At 48.1% G+C, this 17,448-nt stretch overlaps 1 protein-coding gene across 1 annotated transcript in view; it reads right to left on the bottom strand.

The window, feature by feature from the left end:
- Positions 1-3,079: 3,079 nt before the first annotated feature.
- RBM23 (RNA binding motif protein 23) overlaps positions 3,080-17,448 on the bottom strand; it is a 95,324-nt gene continuing 80,955 nt past the window's right edge. The window contains 2 exon segments of the mRNA XM_088470236.1: positions 3,080-3,168; positions 3,256-3,336. Of these exon segments, the coding sequence (XP_088326362.1) occupies positions 3,080-3,168; positions 3,256-3,336 (170 nt within the window).

Here is a 17,448-nt window from a genome sequence, read left to right as displayed (position 1 = left end):
ACACATCTCCCCATCTCAGCCCTCCTAAAATCTAACACCTCTGTTTTTGTGTGGCATGAGTCGAATCCTGTCTTTATACTAAACCATACTGCTTAACAGTGGAGGAGCACCAATTATTACCAGTAGGTCCTCGGTCAGAAAACAAATTAGATTTATGAAACTCTGTATTAAACCAGGGTAGCCCAGCAACAAAGCTTTTGTTGAGAAATAGGAATATTTGTCGTCTGCAAGGGGGAGAGAACATTATTGGCAAGTTGGTTTAATGGGTAAAATTATTCATTATTTTCAGAAATGCCATCCCTACTGCCAATGATGCCTTGATGGTCTATGAAGCAAGTCAAACTAATATTATATATGTGACAATAATAAAACACGTCATATTTGGACTTCTTGGTGACTTAGGGTTTATAGGCTACAGAAAAGAACACATGGATTTATACTTTTTTATTATTTCACTAAAATAGATATTAAAATTAAAAAGCTTAAACATTATCAAAGAAATTTAAATCTGTCAGACCTGATATTCAGAGCCTAAACCTCCTCAACCCTCCCCTGAAAAAAACACCGACCCCCTTCCCCCCCAAAAAAAGAAAAACCCATAAAACCACAAACATATAACGGTGTAAGAAGGGAAGTAAACTGGCATATGTTAAGGACACTGGATACTTCACATAGAAAGCCATCAAGTACAACTTAAGGAAAGTCTCACTGGTATGGACAGAGGATCGGTTTTACAACAGGTTTAATCTAATATGGGGCACGGAATAGTTCTCACGGCCGTATGGGGCATTTTAAGGCAAATCACAATCTTTCAATGGCATGGTCGTTTAGAAAAGATTTGCAAATATTGCGTATAAAGGGTAGGGAGTGTGGAACATCCACAACACGACAGTGGTTCTATACTCACACTTAGGGTTGTATTCAATTAGCGGCGAAAATGGCCATTTTCCGACAAAGGGCGAAAACGCAATTGGCGAAAAAAAAATGGAGAAAAGTTCTCTCCATTCCAGACCAGACGAAAAAAAAAAAGCAAAATCCCTATTTTTGGCTAAAAATGTGGGGATTTCTTTCAGAACCCTTTAAACACCCTCCCCCCCCCAATGATAAATGACCCCCCTAAAAATTTGTAAGTTGCGCACTTTGGCAAAAAACGACCGCGCAAATTTTGGGTAAAAAAACCCTTTCAAAATGGTTTTAATGTATTTAATGATTTTTCGGGGGACGGTATGGATGTGTGAAGTATTTTAAACATCGCACACAGTCACAGCACGCTTTTTTTTACGGTTTTTAAAATTGCATTTGTACGACACGAAAATATATTTGCACCCATTTTAACGTACCCCCAATTTACGTGGGACAATAACTTCCTGGGGAAAAAAAACGGCTTCCTATCATTTTCAACGTTTTTTTTTCCCACCCAAAATTGCGCGGTCGTTTTTATTGCCAAAGTGCGCAACTTATGACTTTTTGGGGGGTAATTTATCATTAGAGAGGTGGGGGGGGGTGTTTTCAGAGGGTTCTGAATGAAATCCACACATTTTTAGACAAAAAGAGGGATTTTGCTTTTTTTTTTTCCGCCTGGTCTGGGATTGAGAAAACTTATCTCCAGTTTTTATTCGCCAATTGCGTTTTCGCCTGTGTTTTGGAAAAAATATAGCCGTTTTTGCCTATGGCAAAAAAACCCCTGACGTTTTCGCCGCTAATTGAATACGGCCCTTAAGCGCAATCACCCAACTCTCTTCCATCCCCAAAACATTACTACATAAAATAAGGACATTTTAAACTGCATAATCCTACACTTGACTATTTTTCATCTTGGAATGAGGTATTTTTTGCTGCCTTTACAGTGCTGTTCTGCTCATTGCATGTATAAAGTTTAACGCAATACTCGTTAAAAAAAAGAAAAAAGTACACTGCTGCAGCCAATGGAAATGTTACACTGCTGTAGACTCCATATGGGGCAGTGCAATGTGAGAAGGTCATAGCATTTAAAATAAGCCATGTTTGGAAGAACCAGGTGGCAGAAATTTACCTTTTATCTAGTGCTTCACAGAGATCTCTAAATACCAGAAGTACCATGGTGAATGGCTCACAGTTTTACTATCTGCAGTGTATATCAGGGTTTATTACACATTGCAAATATGCATCGGTTGCACAAGCCATCTACTAGTGTCACTATTTACAAATTCAACAATTCTTGGCCTTTCCAAGAGGTTTTGAGGCTAAAGATTTGAGTGAAGGCAAAGCACACATAGAACAATATTTACAAAAATGTTGGGAGCAACCCCTACAATTATATGTAGATCTAAAAAACAAAACAAAAAAACCCCCAGACTCTTACAAAAGAAAATAAGAACACATATTTACAAAAAAGGTCTGCTATCTCAAAAGTTCAGTGACATCAATCTCCATAAATCATAGACAATCTCTTGCTAAATGCCATCTTACACTCCTCACAAGGATACGCTGCAGAAACACCCACCCCAATAAATGCAAGTATACAAATGAGAGTCAGTACAAAGTCTATGATGTACTGAAAATCACAAAGAGTAGTTTGGAATAGGTCTGTAGAGTAGTGATTCTGTATTTTACCTGAGGAGAAAAAAACCCAAAAACATATGTTAATGTACAACAAATTGTTTTTCTATTTTACATTACAACTTCTGTTTATTGTTACATTGGGCAGGGGTTTGTTATGTTTTGTTGACAGACATTATATACATACCATAATGTTGGCAGGTAGAAAATGTTGACATATTAAGAATGTCAACAACCACAATGTAGACACCCAATTTTAAGCCTAACCCAAAAATTTCTAGTGTCAACATTTTAACTGTTAAAATTCCACGTGTCAACACTATAGAGTAGACATTGTAATTGTCGATGTGACAACTACTTATCGTGGGCAGAACCAGTCATTTTGAATTTTTTTATTCTAGAATAGGACAACTGGATATCAATTCCAATTCTGAAGAATGACCGCAGCGACCATGGCAAATCGACAAACTACAGAAAGACCATTTAATTTCTGAGGTATTTTCCCAGTCTCTTAAGAAAAGAAATTGGACGCGAGTTCTACTTACATAGTTTGTGGGTTGAAGAGATGTGAAAGCTGGAAGCACTGTGTAGAGACCGATTGTGTCATCAAATTGAGAGCTGGGTTAAGAGCTAGGGAGATGTAGATCATTACTTAAATTTTACAAAACATCAGAGATAGCATAACGACCATTTGTATTTTTTTTTTTTTCATTTTACCTGAGAGGGTGGGGTTCAGGGAAGTGAGTGAAATAGCTCCATTCAGTTGCAGAGCTGCAAGAGGGACCTGCAAGCCTGCACCTGACAAAATGAATATAATTTAATTTTCAGTAGTCTGCAGACATCATAGCAGCAAGGACAGGCACTACTTGAACAGATTACATTGCAGAGCAAAGAAATCATAAGAAAAAAAGTGTATGACACTCCCATCCAATAAACAAAATTAAAGCCAATTTTGATACAGTTATATCTGACCACAAAAGCAAACAAGTTTTTTTCTTCATCCTTGGGGTGACATTGAAATACACTGGGGCATAGACGGTGGTGTGTGGAGCCTGGCACTTTAATCTTTTGATTTCTGGGATTGGCTCCGCCCCCTCTATAGAGCCCACCTGACTTTAGTTTTTTTCAAGTGCTACTTTGGACTACCTCTGGGGGACATGTTACAAGCATGTGTCTGGGCTTCCTGAGTCAATTCAGTCATCCTTACTATGATGGGTGCTTGCAAGCCTGTCTCAGCTGCTCACTATCACCGCATTTGGAAGGCCTATGTGGTTTTGTGTGAAAGACCGGGTTTCTCCTCTTTCTACTTCAGGGTCCATAGGGTATCCACAGGATACCTTGGGGTATAGGTGTGACGTCAGTCGCAGGGCACCAAAGAGTTAAGCTTTCAGCCTCCCAGGATGCACTAGGTCCCCCTCCTATACCCCGCCCCCGGGCCAAGGCACCTCAGTTTAGTTTGGTGCCCGGCCGGCGTCGGGTGCACCTGTCGGAGTGGGGGCTAGAAGAGCCCCTGAAGCTTTCTTCAGTGCAGCTGTGGCTGCACATCTGGATGTACAGCATGGACAGTCAGTCCTGACGTCCATGCTGTCTTCCCTACACCCCCGCCGGTACCAGAACGCCGGTACCGATCCGGGGATGCTGGTGAGCATCTGGGGTCACAGCTAGCGGTGACCCCAGATGTTCCAGACCATGGCCGGATCCAAGGGGGACAAAGGTAAGCAGCGGGGTCCCGCGGTGGGTCCCCGCTGGTCACATGGTCCTAAGTCCCCAGGCAGGGGGCTCCCTGGGGACTGGCTGCAGCGTGGAGCCAGGTACTGAACCTGCGCTTTCCACTACCCCCTGGGACAGCGGACCGCAGCAAAGCGGTAGCGCTGCGGCGTCCCAGGGGTTAAATGCATGCCAGGGGAGCGCGCCTTCCCTGTCTCACAGCCGGCGCCTCCCCCGCTGCACACAGCCCTCTCTGCACTGTGCTGACTGGTCCTGTGTCAGCGCTCCTCCCCCAGGCCAGCTTCTCTCTGCTCCTCGGCGGCCATCTTCTCTGCAACGCATGGTGAACGCTGCTGGAAGCCTGGAAGGAAGCATCGTGGTCTGGGTCCCCCCGCATACCTCTCCTCCGCTGTGGCTCAGGTCTGTGTATGCAGCGCTGTGTCCTACCAGGCCCTGTGTCTGTGTAGTTGAGTGATCAGCGCTGTTAGTGCAGGAATTGTTATTTCTCTGCATTGTATGTGACTGTGCTAGCGCTGCTGCCTGTAACTTTATCTTCTCAAAACTGTCAGCTTTATTACTGTCCCTGTTCTTTCTGCTAAAGCCCTTGCAGTGCGGTGCTGCAGGGTGGTCTCTCGCCTATTTAATACTTAATTGGTGAGAGAGGTCACATACGTGGTGCCATCATGTCTGAAAGTGATTTTCCCCTCCGGCTACAGTGTACCACGTGCAAAGTACCGTTAGCGGAGGGGGAGGGTAGCGCGGAGGGCCTTTGCCGGCAGTGTTTGTCCATGGCGCGGCCTATTACGGTTACAGCACCGGTACAGGAGCCGCCCTGGGCTTGTTTCGCTCAGGCGTTAACAGCTTTAGTGGGCCAGTTAGCTTCGCAGCCCGCGTTTACTCCGATGGGTTTGTCCCAGCAGTCTGTGGTGTCGTCACCCATGCAGGGGTTCCCACGACAATTGGTGGTACCCCACAGTCTCCCTATTTCCCCGCTCCCGGGTTCTCAGGAGCCAGCGTGGGTTAACTCCCTGACGAGTTCTGTACAGCACTTGTCGGATGTGTTGCAAGGGGAGTCTGTGATGCGGCCTCATAAAAGGCCGGTGGCGTCTCTGTCGGCTCCTTATGAGGATGACGAAGGGACGTCTGATGATGGGGAGATTCTGGATCCTTACGATCAGGAACCTCTCCATACTAAGGACGCTGATGCTAAGTCCAAAGTATATATTCCTGGACTTATTCGGGCGGTCCGCACAGCCTTGGTGATTGAGGACGAAGTTCCCCCAGCGGCTAAATCTAAGTATGCCTTTTTCAAAGATGTGAAGGGCGATGCCACAGTCTTTCCTCTTTCGGGTCAGTTGGTGGACCATTTAGAGGAGGCGTGGAAACAACCTGGCAAAAGATACCAGCCGCAGAGACGGCTGGCGGTGGTTTATCCGTTCGCGGATAATTATTTTGCTAAGTGGGAATCCCCTCCACAGGTGGATTCTCACGTGACCCGTCTTGTCCGTAGTGCCACATTGCCGATGCCATCCATGTCCTCCCTTAAGAATGCTACGGACCGCAAGGTAGAAATCTGCCTGAAGTCCGCTTATTCCCTTGCAGGGGGGGCAGCACGGCCAGCTATGGCCATTTGCTAGGTTGCCAGAGCGATGGAGCGCTGGGCGGATTCATTAGAGGCTTCTTTTGAATCCGACTGTCCGGCCGAACAGGCGGAGTTGATTGGCAATCTCCGTGATTCGGCCACCTACATCAACGAGGCAGCTCTAGACATTAGTACTCTGGTGTCTAGAATTTCTTCAGCAGCGGTAGCTGCTCGTCGCACCTTGTGGCTGCGATCCTGGAAGGCGGACGCAGATTCCAAGAAAGGTCTGGAAGCGTTGCCGTTTACCGGAGAAGTTCTCTTCGGTCCGGATCTGGATAAGATTGTGGCCACGCTGGCGGCAGCCAAATCTGCTTGTCTCCCGTCGGCCGCTGCTCCTTCTGGTTCTGGACCATCGTCCTTTCGGTCATCTAGGGCCCAGGGCAGGCCCAAACCACAGTCGTTTCCTCGACAGGCTGGCCCTAAGAAATCGGTCAAGCCCCGGAAACAGGCATGGAGTACCAGACGTCCGGCCCCCAAGCCAGATGACAAGCCTGCGGCCTGACGGTCCGGGCCTCCCTTTGGGGGATCCCAGGGTGGGAGGCCGCCTGCTGCAGTTCTCCCGGTGTTGGTCGTTCACTACGACAGACACTTGGGTTCTGGAGGTGGTCTCCCACGGGTACGCCCTCTCCTTCCGGCACAGACCCCCGGCTCGATTCTTCACCACGGGTCTACCATCAGACCGGAACAAGGCTACGGAGCTGCGGAAGGTATTGCACACTATGCTCCAGGCTGGAGTTATAGTGCCTGTTCCATTCTCCCAGAGGGGCCAGGGTTTCTATTCAAATCTATTTTTGGTACAGAAACCCAATGGGTCATATCGTCCGATTCTCAACCTCAAAGCACTCAACAAGTCTTTGCGGGTCCCGAAGTTTCGGATGGAGACCCTACGGTCCATCATTCTGGCGCTGGAACCTGGGGACTACATGGTGTCATTGGACATACAGGACGCTTACCTGCATGTCCCTATTCTTTTGCGCCATCAAGAGTTCCTTCGGTTTGCAATCCGCAGCGACCACTTCCAGTTTCGGGCGTTACCTTTTGGCCTGGCGACAGCACCACGTGTTTTCACCAAGGTGATGGCGGTCATGGCGGCTTCTCTGCGGCTGCAAGGAGTCCGCATGTTGCCGTACTTGGATGACCTGTTATTGGTGGCAGGATCTCCAGAGCTCCTGTTACACCACTTGGACCTGACCATTGCACTGCTGCAACGGCACGGCTGGCTAATCAACTGGCAGAAGTCCACTCTAATCCCGTCTCGGAGGATTCTGCATCTTGGAGCCTTATTGGACTCGGGACAGCAAAGGATCTTCGTAACGGAGGACAAGATCTCTGCTTTACAGTCAAGGGTGCGCAGTTGTCTGCACAGCCGCCGGGTGTCCTTACACTCGGCGATGAGGTTACTGGGCTCCATGGTGTCGGTGTTCGACATGGTGGAATACGCCCAGTTTCACTCCAGACCTCTGCAGCACCTGATCCTGTCCAAGTGGAATGGGCTGCCTCAGTCTCTGAAGTTCCAGACGATTGTGCTCACCCCGGAGGTTCGCCTGTCCTTTGCGTGGTGGTTAAAGACGACCCACCTCAACAAGGGACGTCCGTTCTGGGTTCCAAATTGGGTCCTGTTGACAACGGACACCAGTCTTCGGGGCTGGGGAGCAGTTTCGGGTCCACACTTGTTCCAGGGCAGGTGGACGCCGACAGAAGCGGAGCTTCCAATCAATATCTTGGAACTCTGTGCGGTCTTCAATACTCTCCTGCAGGCACAGCGGTTTCTCCAGGGTCACCCGGTGCAGGTCCAGTCGGACAACGCTACCACCGTGGCCTACATAAACAGGCAAGGAGGAACTCGCAGTCGGGCGGCTCTCGTAGAGGTCTCTCGGATCCTGGTTTGGGCGGAGCGCAATCTTCCGGCCATATCAGCGGTCTTCATCCTGGGAGTGCTAAATTGGGAGGCGGACTTTCTAAGTCGCCAGGACGTTCATCCAGGGGAATGGTCCCTGCACCCGGACGTTTTTCAACTACTGGTGGACAGGTGGGGTCTTCCAGAAATCGACCTCATGGCGTCCCGGCACAACAACAAGTTGCCGGTGTACGGGTCTCGCACAAGAGACGAAGGGGCGTCACTGGTGGATGCTCTGTCCGTCCGGTGGACGTTCCGGTTCGCATACCTGTTCCCTCCGGTCTCCCTTCTTCCACGGGTAATCCGGAAATTCAAACAGGAAGGAGGGACGCTCCTGTTGATAGCTCCCGCGTGGCCCAGACGGCACTGGTTCTCAGACCTTCAGGGTCTGTCCGTGGACAGTCCTCTGCGGTTGCCGCTACGACCGGACCTTCTGTCTCAGGGTCCTTGCCTTCACCCGGACCTGACTCGGCTGTCTTTGACGGCGTGGCTGTTGAGACGGCCATGCTGAGGTCCCGGGGGTTTTCCAGCTCTGTGGTGCGTACCATGTTCCGAGCTCGGAAACCGTCTTCCGCGAGGATATACCATCGCGTGTGGCATACGTTCTTCCAGTGGTGTCGACCGAGAGGTTATGCACCGCGGGAGTTTCGTCTGTCTCGGATTCTCGCCTTCCTGCAAGCGGGACTAGATCATGGGCTTCGCCTTGCTTCTTTGAAGGTACAGGTTTCGGCCCTATCTGTCTGGTTTCACCGTAGGATTGCTACAATCCCGGATGTGCGCACCTTTATGCAAGGTGTTCTCCGTATTCAGCCGCCCTTTGTTCCACCTGTGGCGCCTTGGGATTTGGCTGTGGTCCTGAGGGCTCTCCAAGGACCGCCGTTTGAACCACTGGGCTCAGTGGATATTAAATGGCTAACAGCTAAGACTGTTTTCCTTCTGGCCATTGCTTCGGCCAGACGTGTTTCTGAGTTAGGGGCTCTTTCTTGTAGACCCCCTTTCTTGGTTTTTCATGGGAACAGGGCAGTGCTCCGCACTCGGCCCGAGTTTCTTCCCAAAGTTGTTTCCCAGTTTCATGTTAACGAGGAAATCGTTGTTCCGGCCTTTAACTTACCGGGTCTTTCCGTGGGTGAGGCCTCTTTGGATGTTGTGCGGGCCTTAAGGACTTATGTTGACCGCACTTCTTCGTTTAGGAAGTCGGACGCTTTGTTTGTCCTCTATGGCTTCCGTAAAAAGGGTTGGCCTGCTTCAAAGCAAACTTTGGCAGCCTGGATCCGTATGGCTATTTCTGAAGCTTATCTTCATGAAGGCCTACCGGTCCCTCCTTCTCTGAAGGCTCATTCCACTAGGTCTGTGGGTCCTTCGTGGGCAGCTCGACGTGGTGCCTCGGCAGTTCAGATCTGCAAGGCTGCTACGTGGTCTTCTGTCCATACCTTCGTGAGGTATTACAGATTTGACACCTTCGCCTCTCGGGATGCTTCCTTCGGGCGGCGGATTCTCCTTTCTGCACAGGAGCTTCCCCACCCTTAAAGGATACTGCTTTGGGACATCCCCAAGGTATTCTACCCACTGCTCCGTAGAACCTGAATGTAGTGTTAACAGTTTCTACAGTCGGATCGGTTTGAACCTATTCACTCGGTTGATCTCAAGTTTTTAACTTGGAAAACTTTCTCCCTTCCATTTCCTTGACTAGGAGGATTTTGGAACTCTGTGCCTTTTCCAAGATGACAGGGCGGAGCTTCAGACTTCATTTTTGCCAAAAGTTGTCATGAAGTTTCATATTAACCAGCCTACTGTGGTCCCTGCTCTCCCTAGTGGGGGTGCTTCCATACAGTCTTTGGATGTGTTCGGGGTCCTCCATTTGTATGTTACTCGTACATCCTCATTGTGGTAGACGGATGCGGTGTTTGCCGTTTACAATTTACACAAGGGTTTCCAAGCAGGCAGTAGATCAATGAGGCGATTCGGGAGGCTTATATTCTACTTAGTCGCTGGGCACCGTGTCACAGGGCTTCTGCGACTCAGCTTTGTATGGCTGCTACCTGGATTCAGGGGCTAGCTTTGTGCGTAAGGTGCTTCATACATCCACAAACAGCTCCCTTCAGTAAGGACTGCTTTGGGACGCCCTCAGTGTCCACCAAGGATGAAAGAGAAAACAAGACTTTTATACTTATCAGTAAAATACCTTTCTCCAATCCATGGGGGACACTGGACGCCCTTCCTGTGCTGCTGTGCTCAGTGTTCCTTTGGCTGTTGTGCTAGTTGGTCATTTTGTCCTAGGGGGTTCTCCTTTTCCTCTCCGCGGCTTTGTTAAAAAATAAGTCAGGCGGGGTATAGAAGGGGGAAGAGACAAGCCCAGAAATCAAAAGATTAAAGTGCCAGGCTCCACACTATACCCCAGTGTCCCCCAAGGATTCAGAGAAAAAGGAGAGTTATGGTAAAAAACTTACCTTGGTTAACTCTCTTTTTTTGAAGTCCATAGGGTCCACAGGGAGACAGTGGGGTGTATGTGGGACCTGGGACCCTATGGACATAGGAGAAAGTTAACCAAGGTAAGTTTTACCATACCTCTCCATTTCTTCTTCAGGGTCCATAGGGCTCCACAGGGTGACATTGGGGATGTCCCAAAGCAGTAGTTCAAGGACGGGAATGCTTCTGAGTGGATAAGAGAACCCTACGCCCAAAGGAAGCATCCGGAGAGGCAAATGTATCAAAGGCATAAAACCTTGGGCACACGTCAAGGTTGCCCCCTATCACCTGTTCTCTTTGCCTTGGCTATAGAGCCTTTGGCTTGTTTGATCAGGGATAGTCCTGTAGTTCAGGGATTCCAGCTGGGGCCTAGAACTCATAAAATAGCACTTTATGCCGATGACATTCTGCCTTTTGTTTCCAAGTATGACACTTCTATGCCCTTGAAATTATTAATTATTTTGGCAAATACTCGGGTTTGTTAATTAATTGGGATAAATCCTGTATACTTCCTCGTAGAGGTGCATATCCTCTTAATGCACGTATAGCTCTCCCGCTGAGATGGGTGGACAACTAACAACCCTAATACCTGTGTATCATTAAATGTTGAATCACAGATAGATTATTTACGGTCCCGGGTAGCAGTTTGGGGAAAACCACCATTAACACTTACTGGACTAGCGAATCTTATGAAAATGGTTCTACAACCCAAAATTCTTTATGTAGTTCAGCAATCCCCAATATATATTCCGCAAGAGATATTTAGGCAAATATATGGTTTGATAACCTCTTTGATTTGGGTTAATCATAGAGCTCGCATTCAGTTGCATACACTTACAAGGTCTCGTGATTCCGGGGAACTTGCGCTACCTCATTTTAAGTTGTATTATTATGCATTGCAATTGGCACATTTGTGGTCATGGCTGCAGGATTCAAGTGCGGGTGCTTTACCTACTCTTTTGGTGGGGCAGGTGTCCCCGGAACACACACCACTTCAAATGCTGCCGAGTGGAAGGGTGAGGGGGGTGGGATCTTCAATAGTATGGCAAGCATTCCTAATTTGGAGGTTGGTTTCACAGATTTTGCAAGGACAGGGATGGGATCCTGACACCCCCTTATCCCGTACTCATGGGCTTGATGAACTTGCCTCCCTTCAAGTCAGTGTAACCTTGGGAAAATGGGGGATATTTAAGTCATTCCAACAATTGCAACAGGAATTTGGTATTCCAAAACATTATTTTTATAGATACCTCCAGCTCTGACATGCTATAAGTGCGCAGTTTGTGGATGCCCCCCTTCCCCCTGAGCTCCAAGATTCCCCTGTTAAGCAATTATTGCAATCTGCTGGCCCCGGGCACTTGGTATCTGTGTTATAGTGAGCCATGTTGTGAGCGCATCATAAAACAGATCTACCGCTTAACAAGCAAAAGTGGGAAATAGACCTGGGAATATTGTCTGATGAAATATGGAAAGTAGCTTTAGGTAGCCCATGAGTATCTACTTCAGCAATTAGATAAACAAATCCAATTGTTTTTATATCATAGGATATACCCAACGCCAGACCGTTTGTTCAAATTTGGTGGCAGAAATGATTCAAAGTGTCCCAAGTGTAATCGGAACGCAGGGAATTTTTTCCATTTATTATGGGATTGCCCCATTATTAGTTCCTTTTGGGGAGGAAGCAATTTGTATACAGGTATCCACTGGTGCCCCTCGCGATATACTCACTCCCATAGTATGTACTTTGGCTGTAATTGAGGATAAGCTAGATAAATATTTTAAACAGTATGTTATTAACTTGTGCATGCTTGCAAAAGTCTTCATAGCCAGAGCATGAATGACCCCTGAAGGTCCAACAATAGGAGCCTGGTTATCATTAGTAAATGAAACAGTAGCTCACGAGAAATTTGTTTACATAGCCAGGAAAGCTGAGAAAAAAAAGGTAATTTTGTATGGGGTAGATGGCTGGACTCGTCATGTGTGTGGGACAGAGGGAGGACGAGAGTCCGTGGGATACCAATAGTCTAAGGGGATTGAACTTTGTGAGAATGTTCACAAATTTGTAAACCCTATAAATACTGGTTAACCTATATGTTAGGATGCATATGGTAATATCTATTTAAATGTGGGCGATCGTAAATTTGTGAGCCTGTGATTCAATAGCGGATCCGCTGGATCTTCCGGAGAGCGTCTGATTTATTCATTTATATCATCTGACCTCAGATAATTTATTTCTATGTGAATTGTGCATTGTACTTTAAAGTGTATGCTCAAATTATGTTTGTAGACTCAATATACTTCAGTGTTTATCAAACTTTAATAAGGAGAACACACATTTCTAGGTTAATTGTATTGTAATTTGTTTAGTCCATAGGGTCCACAGGGAGACCTTGGGGGTGTAGGTGGTGGTTAAGGACCGGGCACCACACAGTTAAAGCTTTTAGCTCCCAAGATGCAATGGTCCAACCCCCTATACCCCACACCGAGCCACCTCAGTTCGTGACAAGCCAAAGGCTGGAGGAAGAGAAGAGAGAATGAAGACTGGTATGAAGACTTGTACACACAAGAAGCACACTCTCACGTAGAAGGCGACGGGAAACCGGTGACCAGAAACATAACCCATACGAAGCCAGATGTGTCAGGCCCTGTGGACCCTATGGACTTCAAAGAAAGAGTTAACAAAGGTAAGTTTTACCATAACTCACTTTCTTCTTCAGGGTCCATAGGGCTCCACAGGGAGACCTTGTGGATGTCCCAAAGCAGTAATTTAAGGGAGGGGACCCTCCTGTGCCAAGAGGAGATTCCAGCACCCAAATGAAGCATCCTGAGAGGCAAATGTATCAAAGGCAAAAAACCTTAGAAATGTATGGACAGAGGACCACGTGGCCGCCTTACAGAGCTGCTCAGCTGAGGCTCCACGGCGAACTGCCCACAAAGGACCCACAGAGCGAGTACAATAAGCCGTCACAGTAGCCAGTACAGGAAGGCCTGCCTATGTGTAAGCCTGTGAGATAGTCATGCGAAGCCATCTAGCCAATGTTTGTTTGTTGGCTGGCCATCCCTTCTTGTGAACTCCATAGAGCACAAATAAGGAGTCTGATCTCCGAAGGGAACTGGTACGGTCCACGTGTATCTTGAGGGCACGGACCACATCCAAGGAGGCCTAACCAACCAATAGGTCTGGTAAGTGTAAGGCCGGGACTACAATTTCCTCATTAATGTGGAAACTAGTAACTACTTTAGGAAGGAAACCAGGGTGAGTCCGAAGCACAGCCATGTCCTGATGGAATATCAGAAATGGGGAGCAACAGGAGAGCGCCCCTAAATCTGAAGCCCTTCTGGCGGACGCCATAGCCAGAAGAAAAAGTCTTCGCTGCGAGCCACTTGAGCCACCAGGGGTTCAAACGGAGGACCCTGGAGGGCACGAAGCACTACTGTCAAATCCCATGGAACCACTGGAGGGACAAAGGGAAGTTGTTTACGAAGAACACCCTGGAGGAAGGTGTGGACATCCAAAGTGGAGCAAGTCTAAACTGGAACAAAATGGATAGAGCAGAGACATGCACTTTCAGTGGTCCAATCCAGCTTGAAGGAAGGCCAGGACTCTGGAAATCCTAAACACTTGGGGGTCGTAGCTTCTGGTACGACACCATTGGAAATAAGTATGCCACAATCTGTGGTAGATCCGAGCAGAGGCTGGTTTACGTGCTATGAGCATAGTTTTGACTACAGAGCTAGAGAATCCTTTGAGCATCAGGAGGGATGTCTCAAGAGCCACACCGTCAAAAACAGATGACCCAGGTCCGGTTAAAGGAAAGGACCCTGAGACAATAGGTCCGGTCGTTGAGGTAGCAGGAACGGAGTGTTGATGGAGAGACTCTGAAGATCTGAGGACCAGTGTTTGAACTTCCGAAGAACTCGAGGAAGAAGGGAGACTGGAGGGAATAGGTACGCAAACTGGAACGTCCACTTCACTGATAATGACTCTACAAAGTTTGCCTCTGCATCTCTTGTTCTGGACCCGTACACTGGTAGTTTGTGATTGTGTTGGGAAGCCATGAGGTCCACCTCTGGGAGGCCCCATCTGCTCACCAGGAGTTGAAAAACCTCTTGTGAAGAGACTATTCCCCAGGAAGCATGTCGTGACAGCTGAGGAAGTCTGCTTCCCAATTGAGAACTCCCGGAATGAACACCGCAGAGATGGCCGGGAGGTGACCCTCGGCCCATGTCAGAATGCTTGACACTTCTGTCATCGCTGCCCGACTTCGAGTGCCTCCTTGATGATTGATGTAAGCCACTGTTGTGGCATTGTTAGACTGTACCTGTACAGGTTTTCCGTGAAGTATGTCCTGGGCCAGTATGAGGGCCCTGTAGACAGCTCGAAGTTCCATAATGTTGACTGGTAGGATTGATTCAACCAATGTCCAGTGACCCTGAAAGGAATGTGGACTGGTCACTGCACCCCAGGATCCAAAAGGGGTGACCCTTGGTTAGATGAGATGTCTGTAGCCACCAAGAGAAGGACAGACGCACCTCCGGAGAGAGAGTACCATTGTCTGAGCTTTAATCCGATGGGGTAACCCGTTCCACCTGGAGAGGACTTTGAACAGGGCGGAAATGGAATGGAGCATACTCCACCATGTCGAAGGTGGACACCATGGATCCCAGAACCTGCATTGCTGAGTGGATCGACACCCGGCGACTGTGGAGACATCTGCGCACTCGTAGTTGAAGTGTGGAGATCTTGTCTGATGTCAGAAAGATTCTCTGATCCTGAGAATCCAGCAGGGCTCCCAGATGAATCATTCTCTGTGATGGATTCAGGGAGGACTTTTTCCAGTTGATTAACCATCCGTGCTTGTGAAGGAAAGTAATGGTTAGCTATAGATGGCGGTGAAGCACTTCTGGGGATCCTGCTAAGAGCAGGAGGTCATCCAGATATTGTAGTAGTCGAACACTCTGACCACGCAAGTGGGCCGCCATGATAGCCATAATTTTGGTAAACACCCGTGGAGCTGTGGATAGTCCAAAGGGCAGAGCCTGAAATTGGAAGTGTTGCTGTAGTATAGCAAACCGGAGATATCGCTGATGTGAGGGCGCTATATGTACATGTAGGTACGCGTCCTGAATATCCAGAGATACCATGAAGTCCCCAGGCATTTTGACCCCATTTATTTTGAGGATTACCGTTTGAGGAGCCCTTTGGGAAAGAAGGTCGACTGACTCGCAACTAGGCTGCCTACAATCAACATAGTGGTATGGTTGATTCGGGTTGGAGACCCTACCTCCCTAGATTCCTTTGGACTTATAACCATTGTGTATGCCAGTGGTTCCCAAACTTTTTAAAATCACGGTGCCCTAGAGCATCAGCATTTTTTCCATGGCACCCCTGGGCCAAATGTTTCTTACTGAGAAATTCAGCAAAAATTAAATTAAGTTAACTGTGCTTAGGTTCTGTTATGTGGTGGTATCCCGTGAGAGACCACTTCTCTTACCCAAGTATCCGTGGTGGTTTGACAGCAGCACTGGGCAAACTGAAGAAGTCGGCCTCCCACTCTGGGATCCCCAGAGGGCTGTTACTCAGATTTTGAAGCAGGACATCTGGTGGTCCAGGCCTGCTTGGTCCTGGGCTTGGTGGCCCTAGTGGAAGCCGACTGCCTAGCAAAGGACTGACTTTTAGGTTTTCCTTGAGGACGAAGAAAGGACCTAAAATTGGTAGTCGGAGGCTTTGCAGTAGTAGTTGCTGAAGGCAGAAATGCAGTTTTTGATGCCGCCAATGTGGTTACAATCTGTCAAGGTCTGGGCCAAACAAGATCTCCCCATTGTAGGGTAACACTTCTAGGCCTTTCTTGGAGTCCGCAACTGCCTTTCACGAGCGTAGCCACAGGGTACGGCTGGCAGACACTGCCGTGGCCGAAACTCTGGTTAGGAGACTGACATTCAATATCGCTTCTCCAATGAAGCTGCATCTCGTATGTGAGCAACGAAATACATCTGATCCCTAGAGGCATCTGAGGGAAAAGAGTCTTCAAGTGCGTCAGCCCAGCTCTCTATAGCATTTGCCACCCATGCAATAGCCATAGTCGGACAGGCAACAGCCCCTGAAAGAGTATATCGATTTAAGGCAAGATACAACCTTTCTATTCATAGGGTCCTCCAAAGAGGATACTGTAGGGATAAGCAACGTAGTGCTTTTAATTAAACACGTAACATGCGAATCCACCACAGGGAGAGTTTCCCCATTTTAAACAGTGAGCCACAGGAAATGTATAACTGGAGGTCAGACGTTTTTGGGGCTGAAATCTCTTACCAGGCGACTGCCAGGCTCCCGCCATGTGTTCAGCTAATTGATCCGATAGAGGGAATTCTGCTGAAGCCACTTTGTCATTTAAACAGTGGGTGCTTTGATTTAGGGGCTGGCTCGTCATCTTCTATTAGTAAGATGGATCTAACAGCTCGCACCAAGGCTGGAATATTAAATGTTAAACTGACTCTCATCCTCCTCCTGAGCAGAGTCAGTGTTCGAGAGATCAGCATCTTCTGCCTCCTCAGATGACACTTCAGAATCTGAGAGCTGCGTGGACTGTGAAGATAACACAGGACGCTTAGAGACTTATACCCCTTTCAGACATACGACCCGGGAAATTTGGTGGAGACCCCCCTTTCACACTAGTCTACCCAGGAAATTGTCATCATTCAGCATCCGGAAGCCGGCCAATCATAATGCAGATTTTTATTTTTATTTTTTATTATAATTTTTTTTCAAATTTATTTTAATTCCCTGGTGGTCCAGTGGGAGTACGGGCGGCCTGCTGTGGCACAGCCGGCCGGCGCTGGGGGTGGTGAGCAGCAGCGCTGAGCGTCCTATAGGACGCTCTGCGCTGTCAGCTCAAAGCAGCAGCGCTGAGCGTCGTATAGGACGCTCTGCGCTGTCAGCTCAAAGCAGCAGCACTGAGTGTCCTATAGGACGCTCTGCGCTGTCAACTACATGTAAAAGCTGCTTGGTGCTGCCCGGGAGTAGTAAATTCTCAGGTAGCACCATTCAGACAGAAGCAGGGTAAAAACCCCTGGTCGATTGCAGGGGCGGCTACCCGGGAGTACCTTTCAGACAGACTTGGCTACCCGGGAATTTGGCTGAGGCAGGCCAAATTCCTGGGATTCTTGAGATGTCTGAAAGGGGTATAACTGGGTAGGGGCT

This window comes from Taudactylus pleione, unplaced genomic scaffold (genome assembly GCF_031769625.1).
Source record: "Taudactylus pleione unplaced genomic scaffold, aTauple2 ptg000095l, whole genome shotgun sequence".
NCBI classification, from domain to species: domain Eukaryota; kingdom Metazoa; phylum Chordata; class Amphibia; order Anura; family Myobatrachidae; genus Taudactylus; species Taudactylus pleione.
This window is presented reverse-complemented; position numbering and strand designations above follow the sequence as displayed.